Below are 14,100 nucleotides of genomic sequence, written 5' to 3' on the forward strand. Positions count from 1 at the left end.
ATAGTTATAAATATACTAGATTAGAACATACGCACAATGTTAATACTCGAAACAAACGCAGGATGCAATTACCCCCCCGTATTGGACTATCTAAAGTTAGTCATTCTTTTTTTGGAAAACGGATACTCTTCCTTAATGAAATCCCAAAATCCCAAAGGCTCTTGCTTGCTCTTCATCTCTGCTTTTTAATAAATTTAAAACTTCCAATTAATTTGCTATATTTGTTTTTAAATAAGTATTGTTTGATGATTTGCTTTTTTAAAAGAGTACCGAGAGTTTTTTACCTATGTCTTCTTTGCCGATGAGTAGGGATGCCTACAGGTTCAAATTTAATGACGTGGAAAAATTGATAGCTTGATGATCTTATGTTCCAAAAGAAATGTTTTTTTGTGCCCATGAACACTTACATTATTATGTAGGTATACTTATAACTTTTAACCTACCTAACATCTTTATGTTCCTGTTGTTGTTGTTGTTGTTTTGTAAGCCTTTTCCCCATTCAACACACCTTTGTCTTCAGTCACCGTGACTACGTACGCTGTAAAGCACGCGAAACGTCGGAAAATTATAAATTATGTAAAATAATTATAAATGTATAATACATAGCTTCAGTCCGTTGAAAGTGTTTCTTTAAGCCTTGCCATCTTCGTTCATTATTATAATTTTATTAGTATTTTTATCGTCTTATTATGTATCATCTAGATATTCTCTATTTCCTTATTTCTTGATTTGATACATTTAAAATAATATTTATTGCAATTTGCAACTAAAGAGTAACTACGAGCTACGAGTGCTATAATTGAAGAATTAGACGACACAAATGAAAACATTTTAACAAAAATATTAAATCGAATCCCGAATCATGAATAGTATTACAAAAATAAAATATTAACATTACTTAAAGTAAAGTGGTCGAGCTCGTGACTGTTACGGCATTGAACCCGGATCGACGAATGTTTATCTAAAAGTCATTTCGCCTTCACGAAATATTGGCTCAGATAATCCAATGACGCTTATGGAATTTCCTGTTAAATTTATCATTGGTCTAAATCAATTACTACGAATAGATAAATTAATCGTAAAAGGATTTAAATAAGAGTAAACTAAACTAGTTATTGATTAGCAGACGTTTGGCAATGATTTAATGGCTGATGCTCTCGCATTTTCTACATTTCACTTATTAACTTAAGTGCTTAACATACCCACATTTTAATTATTCATAAAACCTAGATTAGTTAACAATTTTTCCACCCTACTCATTCGTCTCTTTCTGATACATTGATGTTACAGTGTGATAAAAAGGGACAGTTAAATGCAAATACTAACTTTGTATAATAAATATTGTGAGGAAACTAACCTACTAGCCTATTATAAGTAATTACAATGAACAAATGATTTGGTATGTATATACCAAACCGCGATACCCTTACCCGAAAAAAGATAGAGGTCGCTCTGTTGTACGGTGGGCTGAGTAGCTTAAGGAAGAAGATTGGTAGAAAAATGATCTTAACCGAGAGATTTGGCCCATTGGAACTGGCCTATATAATATATACTTAGAAGGTCCTTGAAAAAAATATAATTTATTTATTTTAAATATGTGTAAATTATTAATTAAATTTATGTATTTTGTAAATGTTTCAAGAAATAATAATAGCCTTTTATTTAGATCGACGTAGGTACATTAACATATATTGTGTTAAACTAGATGTTAGAAGGTTAAAAAAATACTATTCAAATATTTGGATCTTGCTTGATTTATGCAGATCAATAAAGGCTTCCTCCAATCTTTATTGGGCCATTCTGCTCCACATCACTCCTGCCATCTGTCTGACGTCGTCTTCCCATATTTTTGTGATTTGTTTGTGTTTCTTTCTCTCCTCCTTTTACCTTCCCTACACTACCAACGTGTCACAATTTTGCTCCATTTTTCTTTTCCTCTTATCAAGTACCCAGCCCATCGCCATTTACGTCTTCATACTCCTCTTTCCATTGGGCGTTGAACAACACGAAACTCACAATGTTTCAAGGAATAAAAAAGGCTTAATTATTATTATTAATTATTACTAGATAGTGGAAATTAGAAAACATTCAGTAGATGAAGGTGATTCTGTATCTGAGGTCCAAAGGTTTGGGCCTCAGACTGATTTGGTACACCCAACCCCTAACTGACCCATCTCACATGAGTTCACATGTGTATTCGTTAATTCGCATAGTATAATTTATTAAATTATTTTTCGAATTAAGATTTTATAAGAACGCACTATGTTTACACCCGACACTCGCACCACTAATAGTACTAAGGATGTACCTTGTTACATTAGCATGTCGGCACATTTAATATTATTGAATAGGACAATTCAATACGGAGGGGAATTCAATTTACAACGGGCGGGGTTTTAAAGATGTTGAGCTATTGGCTGGTGTGGCACAGGGGCGGAGCCTGGGGCCCATGTTGTATTTGAATTATGGATGAAGCACGCGGCAGTTGCATCTTTAAACCAGTTGTGTTCGCAGCTTAGCTCGTTCTGTTAATTGTTTAATTTATTAAATGTGCTGTATTTGAATATTGGGCGATGGGAGATTTGTTCCTATGAAATAAGGTTAGTTAAGTTTTATATTCCATATTTACTTTTGTTATGGTCCTATCTGTAAGCAACTTTCACATAAGACAGCTATAATAAAGCTTCTTGTTTACAAAACTTTAAGACGCAATGTTAAAATCACATTAAGAACCGTAAACATGTTTAGTTATGCATTTTAAATGATAATGGTAAAATGTTTTTGTTTTCTATTTGATTACCTAATACTAGATAAATAAGATAAAGCAAAACATCGAAAGTAGCTTGATCTACAGATAATTTGTTTATCTCATATCCCTATAGGTACTTGAACTTGAGTGCAAGTAAACAAGTTAAAACATCAATGTTATTCATAATTTCTGTAGAATATTTATAAACGGAACAAAACAGAACTAAATCTTGCTAAAGAAAATGGTTAAATATGAGAAACAGTTACATTCAAAGTTGCCATGTTTTTAATTTGGAGCGCGGTGTTTTTTATCATTAATTTAATATAATATGTATATCATTTATTAACTCCAAGAGAGTCTTTAATGTTATGTAGGTGTGTGCTAGAAAGTAGATATGCATTTAATTTTGTTAGTAAATATTTTTACAGAACGTCGGACGAATTTAACACCAAGCTATTAATTATAATAGTACAAAAAATTATATATAGTCGTTCATAAAGTAAAAAAAATAGTATAGAGTAAGGTTCATCTAAGTAAATTTTAAACGAAACAATATTCGCAAGTCTATATTTATTTATACCAACCACTCCCAAGCGAACATAAGTAACATAAAAATCAAAATTTAAAAGAGAAAAGAGAATGTAGTCTATAAATGATGACACTAACATATTAAGTGAGCATAATCATCAGAAATGTAACAAAAAGGGCACCAGACAAAAATATGTGACGGAGGCACGCAGACCGAGATAACCCTAAAATGAGGACATAACAAAAACTATACGACGAAATTAAAAGAAACGACGAACAAGCAACTAACACACGCTCTAACGTTTTGTGATAAGCTCGTTGACTTTTTGGAGCCGACGTAATTTGTCGAAGGCGCCGAAGATAAAGAGGATGCGGTCTCGGAGGCCATAGTATGTCTAAGGAATGACAGTTTCGTTGTAGCCCGCTAAGAGACCGCGCAGACGTGCTAAATTGTCAGCGTTGCGAAGTATCAAAATTAAAATTATGATAAATATATTATACGTAGTAGTCTTCACAGTCGATAAACCAAAGACAATAAACATATAGCAATTACCTTTACATGTACATGAACAATGATCAATTAATATCGTTATTATGATTTGAATTTGGTAAGCCTAGCCGGTAAAGGAAACCCATAGACATTAAAGATAATAATAGAATAAACTAAATATGTTTTGGTTCAATATTGTAACTAACCAATGCAGTTCACATAATGAGTTAACTATAAGGCTAAACCCGAAGCAAAAGCAAAAGTTAATTTATAAATACAAAAATTAAAACGAAATTTTCAAACACACTCTCATACAAAGATAAAAGGACGATGGTCGTCCACCAAAAGAAATAGAACCATCATCACCACATCATCACAGAAAGCATCTTGAAGAAATTAGTTATAGTATTTATTAGCTAATGTTGTTTAATGGACCTCATAATTGTTTAATACATATTGCCACAAGTGACTGTAGGCCTGTCTGCGCTGACCCTTAAACACGCAAACTTGCCGTGTTGGCACGCACCGAATCTTTTGGCGACGGCTAATTGTAATGTCATTATCAAGACTACTTTTTCACAATTTGATTATAGGCTGTCCATTTCTAATGTAGACATGAAATATCTTATTTAATTTTCGATTGTTTGCAGGTAAGCCGCTTACAGACTTCAGACTTATTTACGGTAAGATAATTTACTTTAACTCTTGTGTCTGTACTACGAGACTGATACTTTTATAATATAAAGGGTCTGTTTCACAATTCCGGATAAGTTCTAATACTGTCAGGTAGCGCGAAATTTTTTCGGAACTTTTATCTTCCGAATAATTTATGTATTGCATAGTTATTTGGTACTTTATCCATATATTGTGAAACAGACCCTAAGACGGGTATTTTTTACCCTACTTTAAAGGATGGCGTAATAGCTAACTCACTAAATACTTATATGTATAACATCTGATATTAAATAGCTAATAATATTTTATTTAAGGACTTAAGAGGTAACATTATGTAACTATGTAATAATTTACACGATTACTCTCGGACGTAACAAATCGCAAGTAAAACAAAGTAGTATTTTAAAATTCGAATAAGTTTGAGAGCACGTCCGGTGGTCGCGTGGCGACTAATTATACTTAACTACTTATCGTACGGTGACTCTACCGAACCTTTTAGCGATGGAGGGAAATAAATCTTGAAATATCTCCTCATGTGACGCCAGGCTTCGACGGCGACGCGTCGAGTATTAATTGCGAATACGTCACTACTGCATCATGACTTAAGATACTTTCATATAAGTTGTATTAACTGTACAATTAAAAATATAAGCATTCTGCCATACATCTGTTCTATATATCTATTTTTTTTAATTAATAAAGTTTGCCAACGCTCGGCACACTGATACATTGGTAAAAACAAACACAAAATACAATTTTTAATGTGACAAGTAATAAGAGGCAAACATGACATTCATTTAGAGCACATACAAATATCAATAGAATTTTTTTTTTAAACAAAACAAACATTACAAAAAAGAAACAATTATAAAAAACTAAACAAAAATCGATTTTAAAGTGTGAAGAATATATATTTTTCATACTACTTGCGGCCTTGTTGCTGTGGTTAAATAAATAAATAAAATATAAATACAATTAATTTATTTATTAATACTACAATACTACAATTAATACAAATATAAATTACGACATTTATAAACTTAAATTGTAATCCACGTAAGTTGTGGTCACAGTATTCTTAATAGATGAAGATTTTTTGTTTTTACAGTAAAATCTTACATAGTTACGTGCCCAGATTGATATATATGTATGTAGTTTATGAATATAATTAGATATTTCTATTTAAAATGTCAGATTAGTCATTACTGACGACATTGAAATGATAACAATAATTATAAATTTAGAAATAGAACACCAAAATAAGTTTGTAAAATTTGGTGTCTTTAATGCTGGCATTTCTCATTCGTATGTTCGAATCGTATTCGTTGAGCATAGAAAAACCAGCTCCGGGGTCACTGGTACTCTATGAAACGATTAAATATAACTTATTTTCTTTACATTTCTTTTTAATTACTGTAATCTTCTTAATTTTTGATGTTTTTTTTTTTTTTTTTAATGGAGCTGCGAACCCACCCCTGACTTTTGCTTATCAGGGTCCTTTTTTGCTGTATTTATTTTGTTCATTCAATTTTTTATTTTTATTTTAATATTGTTATGTTATATTATATTGTGTTTCTTACAGCAGCTTTATGCATTCACATTTACTTAACATTTTACATTTCCTAGTATAGTGTAGTAGTTTTCTTTATTTAAATTGTATATTTATTTTCTTTGTTTATTTACATTCACTTTACATACTTTCATAAAAATTTAGCATTTTGGTCATTTTGAATTAATTACAGGGCGTAGCAATATTCCGGGCGCCGTTGAATATTCGCGTCCTCCGCAGAATCCGCTCGCAAAATTTTTCCAGGGCCGTCCTGTGCCCCGCAAGGATGTCGGGCAGCACATTGCGTGTCATCCGCATCCCCACGGTCTGCTCCAGATCGTGCCTTTGAATGGCGAATATGGGGCACTCCACTAGGAGATGCTCCACCGTTTGTATTGTGTTTTCGTCGCATTCACATGCGGGACTCGTTTTTATTTTGAAACGGTGGAGGTATTCCGCGAAGGCTCCATGCCCTGTCAAAATTTGGGTCATTATAGGGTTAAACCCTTTGGTCCTTGCGATTTTGTACGCAGCTTCTGGGTCGGGCAAGAACATCCTAGTTGTCGCCCCGGTTGTTTCTTCGGACTGTCTCTTGACCCATTCCCGCACCGTGCCTGCGCGTATTAATTTTTTAATGTATGATAGTGGGCAGCGGTCGTAGACTGGCCTCCGCTTTGTGTTAGTGGCTTCTTTGGCCAACTGGTCCGCTCTTTCGTTCCCTCTTCTCCCCGCGTGTGCTTTTACCCAGAAAAGTTTGACGCTCTTCTCTGGGTGCTGGGTAAGAAGCTCGCGGATCTCGGTGACCAGGGGATCGAAAGAGCGTCCCCCCGCAACCGCATCCAATGCAGACCTTGAGTCGCTGTATATGAGGACCTCGGTCTCCTTCCGCTGCACCGCTATCTGCGCCGCTCTTTGTAACGCCACCAGTTCTGCCTGATACACGGTGCAGAAATGTGCCAGAGGCAGCTTTTGACTCTTTATTTCTTTTTCTCCCTTCCAAAGGGAGATCGCAGCTCCCACCCCTTCTTGCGTCTTACTACCATCCGTATATATTTCAATGCTTTCATTATTTATCGCTAGTTCTTCGTTTGTTAGAATAACATATTCCAGTGCTGTCTTTGCCGGGTGAAGAATTTTATGAAAAGGTGTTTTCGTTTCCACCTCAGCTCCCCCTAAGTACTCGCAGGTCATATGCCCCTTTTTAATTTGGTATAATGTTTTGTTTTCGTGTACTCTCAGATCTAGAGGGAGTAAGCCTGCCAGCACTCTGAGGGAGCTGAGTGGAGCTGTCCTATAAGCCCTACATATCTTAATAGCAAAACTTCTTTGCACTGTGTCCAGTCTTTTGATCATGTACCTCTTTTTTGCCGCGTCAGCCCATACATTTGCCGCGTAGAGGACTATGGGTTCGACAACAGCCGTATATATTATTTTAATGATTTCCGGGCTGAGGCCCCAGCTGACCCTAGCTGTCTTGGAAACCTGTTTGTAAAGGCCGATGGCTTTATTGCAGGCTGCATTGACATGCTCGCTGAATGTGATTTTGCGATCTATCGTCAGACCCAAAATCCTCACACTGTCCGACATGTCAATTTGTGTGCCACCCATGTTGAGTCGTGGCGTGTCGTATTTTAATCTTCTCGTAATGAGCATCGCTTTGGTTTTCGCGGGGGCGAATCTTAATTTGTTTCTGTGCCCCCACTCCCAGATCTGTGCGAGTGCATCATTCGCTGCTTTTTCTGTTTCCAACGCCGTGTTGGACTCAAACAGGAGGACCACGTCATCCGCGAAGGCCTGCGCGTAAACACCGGCTCTCTCTAATGTTTTTAGTAGTGGGTCCAGCAGCAGATTCCACAAAGTGGGTCCGCTGATGGATCCCTGTACGCAGCCTTTGTTTGTTGGTTTTGTCGCTACAGCTCCTCCGTAAACGACGCGGACCTCCCTGTCGCTTAGATAATTATGCACTAGTAGTGCAAGGTTTAATGGGCATTGCTCTTCAGTCAATCTCACACAAATGGCCGGCCACCAAGCGTTGTCGAAGGCTCCCTCTATGTCTAGTGATATTAGTGTTACGACTTTTTTGTTCTTTAGACCCGAGTTGATATTTTCCATTAGAGCATAGAGGGCGTCCTCGGTACCACGCTGCGGCGTGAAACCGTATTGCTTGGAAGAGAGTCGGGGGACCAGGTGCCAATTCAGCCTTTTCACCAGCATTTTTTCCATTATTTTGCCCAATACCGGTAAAAGTCCGATTGGTCGGTATGATTTGGGCTGACTGTAATTTTCCTTCCCTGGTTTTTTGAAGACAATCACTGTGGCCTTCTTCCAAATCCTTGGAAAATAGCCCAGGTCGAGGCATCTATTCGCCAATGCCAGGAAAACGTCTGGGTCCGCAAGTATCGCCTCGCTGCAGATGTCTGACGTTAGCCCATCCCCACCAGGGGCCTTTTTGGGGTTAAAACTCCTGGCACATTCTACGAGTTCCTTCAGTGTAAAAGGCGGGTCATGAGCTCCATCATGGCCCGATTCTTTTATCATTTTAGCCTTTCTTCGTATTTCTGTGTGCCAAAGGGTTTCCCGGGCGCTCGTATCTTCCGGAAAGAAAGTCTCCGCCAGATAGTGCGCCGAGTCCTGGTAGGAGAGAGTCTCGCCATCCTTGACGAGTTGCTGATCAGTTTTCTTACCGTTCGTTCTCCTGATGACCCTGTAGATGCCGTCCCACAAGCTTTCTCCACTTTGCTTCTCGCAGAAGCTCTTCCAACTTTCCAGCTTGCTTTTGTTTGCTGCTTCCAGGTATTCCTGTTTTGCCTTGTTGTATCGCTCTATAACAGCGGAACGGCGAGTAGCAGAGCAGCATCGAATTTTCCTCCTCATTGTTAGAACGCCTTTCTTCATTTGGTTCAGCTCTTTTGTCCACCAGGGGGGGGCGGTGTGTTTTCCCTGTACTTTAATTTTTGGAATGTGTGTGTCACAAGTGTCTGTAATTAACTGTGAGTATTGAACTATGGTGTTTTCTAGAAGTGTAGTGGAGTCTAAAGTGTTGATGTACTGTGGTGTGAGTTCGTGTTGAGAAAGCAACTGTCTAACTTTCGTACGAAAGTGGGTCCAGTTCGCTTTTCGAACATTGTACACTCTAGTTGATCTCGCGTATCCATCATCTTTTTTTATCCGTGAGATGATCTCGAATTGGATGGCATTATGATCCGAATTCGTGACACTCTGGTCCACCCTCCAATCTACAATGAGACCGAGGAGGTCAGGCGTGGCTGCCGTGACGTCAACGCAACTAGAGTATATTGTGTTTCCTCTGGTGGTGTGGAAAGTTGGCGTCCCACCCTGGTTTAAGATCTCCAATCCAGCGTTATGGAAGGTCGCTTCTGCCTCTTTTCCCCTCTCGTTGGTTATCCTATCCCCCCACCAGACGTTTCTGGCGTTTATGTCCCCTCCCACTATTGTTCTCCGTCCTAGTTTCTCGACGACTTGTTCCAGTGTCTGGAGGTGCGGACTTAGGGGATTCGGGTACGGTTCGAAGTATACCGAGACTAGGTTTAGTTTTCTACTATCTGTGTCTACGGATATGGCAACCAAATTCGGACTAGATAGCTCGGGGTATTGTGTTACCTGGATATTATTATCTAGAACGACAATAGCCGCCTTTGTATGGTTGCCAACTCCGGTGTGTTGATAGACTCTTGTGCCCGTGTATTCCTTCATTCTTCTCACCGCCCCGATGTAGGGTTCCTGTACGAGCGCGATGGAGATGCGACGTTTTTTCGCCTCGATTATTAACTCCTCCGTGGCGAGTGCAGATCTCTGTACGTTAGCTTGTATAATACGGATTTCTCCTGGGGGGACTTTAGCAATACGCGACCGCCCTCCTGGCTAGTGCATCCCACTTCCTGCGCACTGGGCATTCGGCACTAAACGCGCTGTGGTCTACGCTGTCCATTCCTGCTCTTTTACAGTTTGCACACTCTGGTAACTTGTCTATACTTGGGCAGTCTGCCCTAAGGTGCTCACCTGTGCACTGGGAGCAGGTCAGTTTTCCCCCTTGGCAGTGCTTCCTCGTGTGTCCGTATCCAAGACACGTGGCGCACTGCACAAGGGGGGACCGATCCTCCACCCAGACCCTCTGGAGGTCGATGTGGACCTTCTGCGCCCGGGTCAGCGCCTTCCACATCCCCGGGGAGACCTGCACGATGACGTGGCACTCGTGCGTGTTCCTGGCATTTTGGCGGTGCTTTTCCGTCATCACCCAGTCCTCTCCGGGTAGGTTTCCGGTCGTTGCCTTGTTTTGTATTTTAAGGGCTTTCTTTATGTCTTCGAGGGTGTTGTACCTCAATACATTTTTAAAAATTACCAAAGGATGCTTATTGTTGAGCTCCTTGGCCGTAATTCCATTTTGAACGTGCGCAATTCTCTCCCTCACCCTTGCTCGTTCCTCCTCAGTACCGCAACCAATGACCACCTTGCCTCCCTTTATTTTTGTGAGTTTTTCTATTTTAAAACCATTGTCCCTGGCGTTAAGGGAGCATCTAATTTTTTGGACTGTATCCTCGGCCGTCTCGGTTTCTTCACCCGGCTCGACAATCAGGGAGTACAGTCCAGTTTCCCTTAGGTCACTGCTTGCGGTGCTGCCGCTAACTTCCCTCGACTCAGTCCTTGCTACTGCTGCTACCTCGGCGTAACTTCTAATTTCCCCCAGCTTCGCCATGACTCTCTCTTCACTTTCTATAATCATCTTTTCAAAGCTTTTACTAATTGTCTCTAGTTTTTCTATTCTTTTGTTCATTTCACCTTCCTTAGCTTCCTTCCTTTCTGATTTCTTGATTTCTCCGTCTTTTACTTCTCCTCCTTCTTTCTCGGCTATCCCCAGAATTTCTTTGTTGCTTTCCTTTCTTTCGGTTAATAGTTCCCTTATTATTTCTTGCAATCTCTTGGTTGCTGCTTTTACTTCCATTTTTATTTCTGTCTTCAGGTTCCTGACGCTTTCGAGCTGGTTGTTAATTTTTTGGAAAAGTCCCTTTATTTCCGTCTCTTTTGTTTTCATATCGAAATTCGGAACATGGGGGTCTATTCCTTTTCCTTTTTCTTCCCTTTTTTCCGATGTTTTGATTGGGGGTTCTTTCCCGCCTTTCTTAGGCGGAGAGATGGAGAAGCGGGCGACCAGGGGTTGGACCAGTCCGTGCTCACTACGCCTTTGGGGTTGGCTTCTACTCAGGTCACTGACCGAGGGCCTTATTGTTCCGGGTTCAGCGGCTGATTGGCCGCTCGTTTTTTCTTGTTTTTTAACGGGGGTCCTAGGACCGATAACCATTTTGTTTATATGTTGTAGGCCGAAGCGTCAAATATTATAAAATTTTTAAATTAATACTTATTATAGCCAAACTGTTTTTGTTGTTTAATTATTGATAACTAAATAATAAATAAGCAAAGAAAATATGTCAAAGTTAAAAGGTTGTTATAATGTAAAACAGTTGTGATTCTTATTAATAGATGATCTGCCCCCAATAGGGTGGCAGAAGTGTCGCTATACTAATCCTAAGTATACTACAAGTAAGGTCTACCCCCAAAAGGGTGGTAGCCGGGTCAGTAAACTAAAACTAAGGTCTACCCCCAAAAGGGTGGTAGCCGTGTCAGAATACTTATACCTAGGAGGGGTTTCCAACAGGAGAGCCCTTGTTGTTTTTATATTATACAATATTTCACTAAATCTAATGTCCAATTACTTTGTTTAATTAATTGCACAGCACCTACACTACACAGCTACACTTACAGTTAATTATATTCTGATAATTTGAAAATGATTATTTTATAAAAGATATCTTCAAGTAGTTTACTGTTCTCCGAGGATAATCTCCACTTCTTTTTTTTCTTGTTCTAAATTAGTAGTATTTGTTTGTTTTTGATTTTCTTTCAAAAGAAATTTTTGATGTTGAAATTGCTTTAATTTTCCCAATTATCCCATCTTTTTATATAACAAATATATTTATTTGATTTAAAACAAGATTTTTTTTTTTAATTATATTATTATTAGGTCTTTATCATGAATGAAATCAAAAAATACTAAATTGAACTGAATAAATACTTGAATCCTTTTACTTGACACCAAATTCATGTTATACCGTGGAGTATGTGTAAAATGTTTAATTTGGAATGCCCCAGTGGGCAGAAAAGGAAGAGGACACCCAGAAACCTGGAATGATGTAATAAAATAGATATAATATAAATAAAAAGGTTAAATAATTGTATCGAAGAAGAGAGATAAGTTGGAGAATTAGGAGGAGGGAAGCCTTCGGATGTCGTGTACTAGTATCAGATATAATAATAACATAAACTTCCAGCAGCTTACTAAGCTATTTTTATTTTATTAAAAAATGACGAGAGTATCTTTTAAGATGCGCGCGCACATCGTCACAAAAAGCCGACACCCTGAAGTTAGTTATAGTCAACATTTTTGATTTTTCTATTGTTAGTGTCGTTTTTTCCACAAATGTAGAATAAGGCATATGATAAAAAATTTGAAAACATTTTTATCTATTTACGCCAAACGTAAAATTATAACTTCTAACGCGTGTACAAAAGTACGTGCTTTTAGAAGTTACACACATTTTTTCTTTCATCTATAAATATTATTTACAGACTCTTACATTATATATTATATGGGGATTATTGTCAAACACCTCTTAAATAAAGAACAGTGCGACTATACGCCGAAATAGTGAAGGATAGTTTAGAAAAGCGTATTACAGCTGCCAAAGTATTTGAGGTATTAAACCCACCTGACAAATCAAAACCAATCTATTAAATCCATTACATTTAATCTGCAACTATGAATACCGCTGTTAAAACTAATATTTCACATCCGTTTCAATACTAACAAATAGGTAATTTGATGTCTGGGGAAAACCCATTATAAATTACATTTAATTCTAGGTATTACAATAATAACTTCCATAAGGCACGAAGACACTAAATTGTTTAATTAAAACCGCAGAACGACATTGAACATAATATAATTAAAGATCAAAGTATACTTTGCAATAATGTTTACCTTGAGCAATTAATCATTAAATTAAATCATTTCAAGGAAGACTCTATAAGAAATAAGCAAAAACCGATTGACGAACAGAAACGAACGTTGGCATTGTTCACAGATTTTTAAATCGTCCGTAATTAAATGGAATTCGTTTTTTATTGAGATATTCCGCGTTGTATAAATTCTATTCGAAAGGAGTCGTTGTATCGAAAAACAGCCCGCCACCCGGCCCGATAGTCTCAATACTAAAAGGGCCTTGAAATTCAATGAGTATGAAATCTCAATAATAAACGTCTGAGTTACGACGTTCTTGATTAGAACCGAGACGCGATACAAAAACCGGAAGAAATTATGATATTCCGCGAAGAATTTATTATCGTTGGATGTGGATTAATATATTATACGATAGGGTTAATTAATAACGTTTTTGTAATTTCATATGAAATATATATTTGCCAGTCGTATGGTATCGGCTGCCATTTTTATTATAATTTAATAACATCAACGTCAAATTAGTCAAAACAGTTATACTGTTAATTTTATTTGCCATTATTAATAAATCTGCAAATTAACAGACTTTTTAATAGTCGTTAGTAATGTTGCTAGATCTATAAATTAACGACTTTAATTTTTGATAAACTGTGGAGTCATTATTATTATTCACTAGATATGGTGTACAGTTTTGCAGATCTTAGATACACTAAACATAAAATTTAGAATATAATTAGAGTAAAAAATTAACTTAATAATAACGTATTAAATTTATGTTTGTTTTCTTTTTATCCATTTTAATCTTTTAATATTATTGTTACTATGTAGGTTAATAATTATTCCTTATTTAAAACTTATATGTGTATACTTAACAACTTAACTGTAGACAACAACGTTTTAATATTCCCAAAAAAATCTGACCTGTCATTTATTATCATAATTTAATTTTAACTTTAGACTTAAGATATCCATTGCAAATAACCATCAAAGTTTCAAAAATTAATACTTGTATGCAGAAATGTAAGTTATTTTTACACTATAATAGAGATCAAATTGGGTTAAAAGATGCATTTTAACAC

The 14,100-nt window shown here is 37.2% G+C and overlaps 1 protein-coding gene across 2 annotated transcripts in view; it reads left to right on the top strand.

Annotated features, from left to right (window-relative positions):
- LOC110994241 (homeobox protein aristaless) overlaps window positions 1-14,100 on the top strand; it is a 64,794-nt gene that overhangs the window by 27,680 nt on the left and 23,014 nt on the right. Inside the window, exon 2 of one of the 2 annotated variants that reach the window (XM_022260784.2) lies at window positions 4,418-4,450. The exons of the other annotated variant lie outside the window; for it this stretch is intronic. Within the exon in view, the coding sequence (XP_022116476.2) occupies window positions 4,418-4,450 (33 nt within the window). The remainder of the gene's footprint in view (window positions 1-4,417; window positions 4,451-14,100) is intronic. 2 annotated transcript variants of the gene reach the window in all.

Source organism: Pieris rapae, chromosome 10 (genome assembly GCF_905147795.1).
Source record: "Pieris rapae chromosome 10, ilPieRapa1.1, whole genome shotgun sequence".
In the NCBI taxonomy this organism is placed as follows: domain Eukaryota; kingdom Metazoa; phylum Arthropoda; class Insecta; order Lepidoptera; family Pieridae; genus Pieris; species Pieris rapae.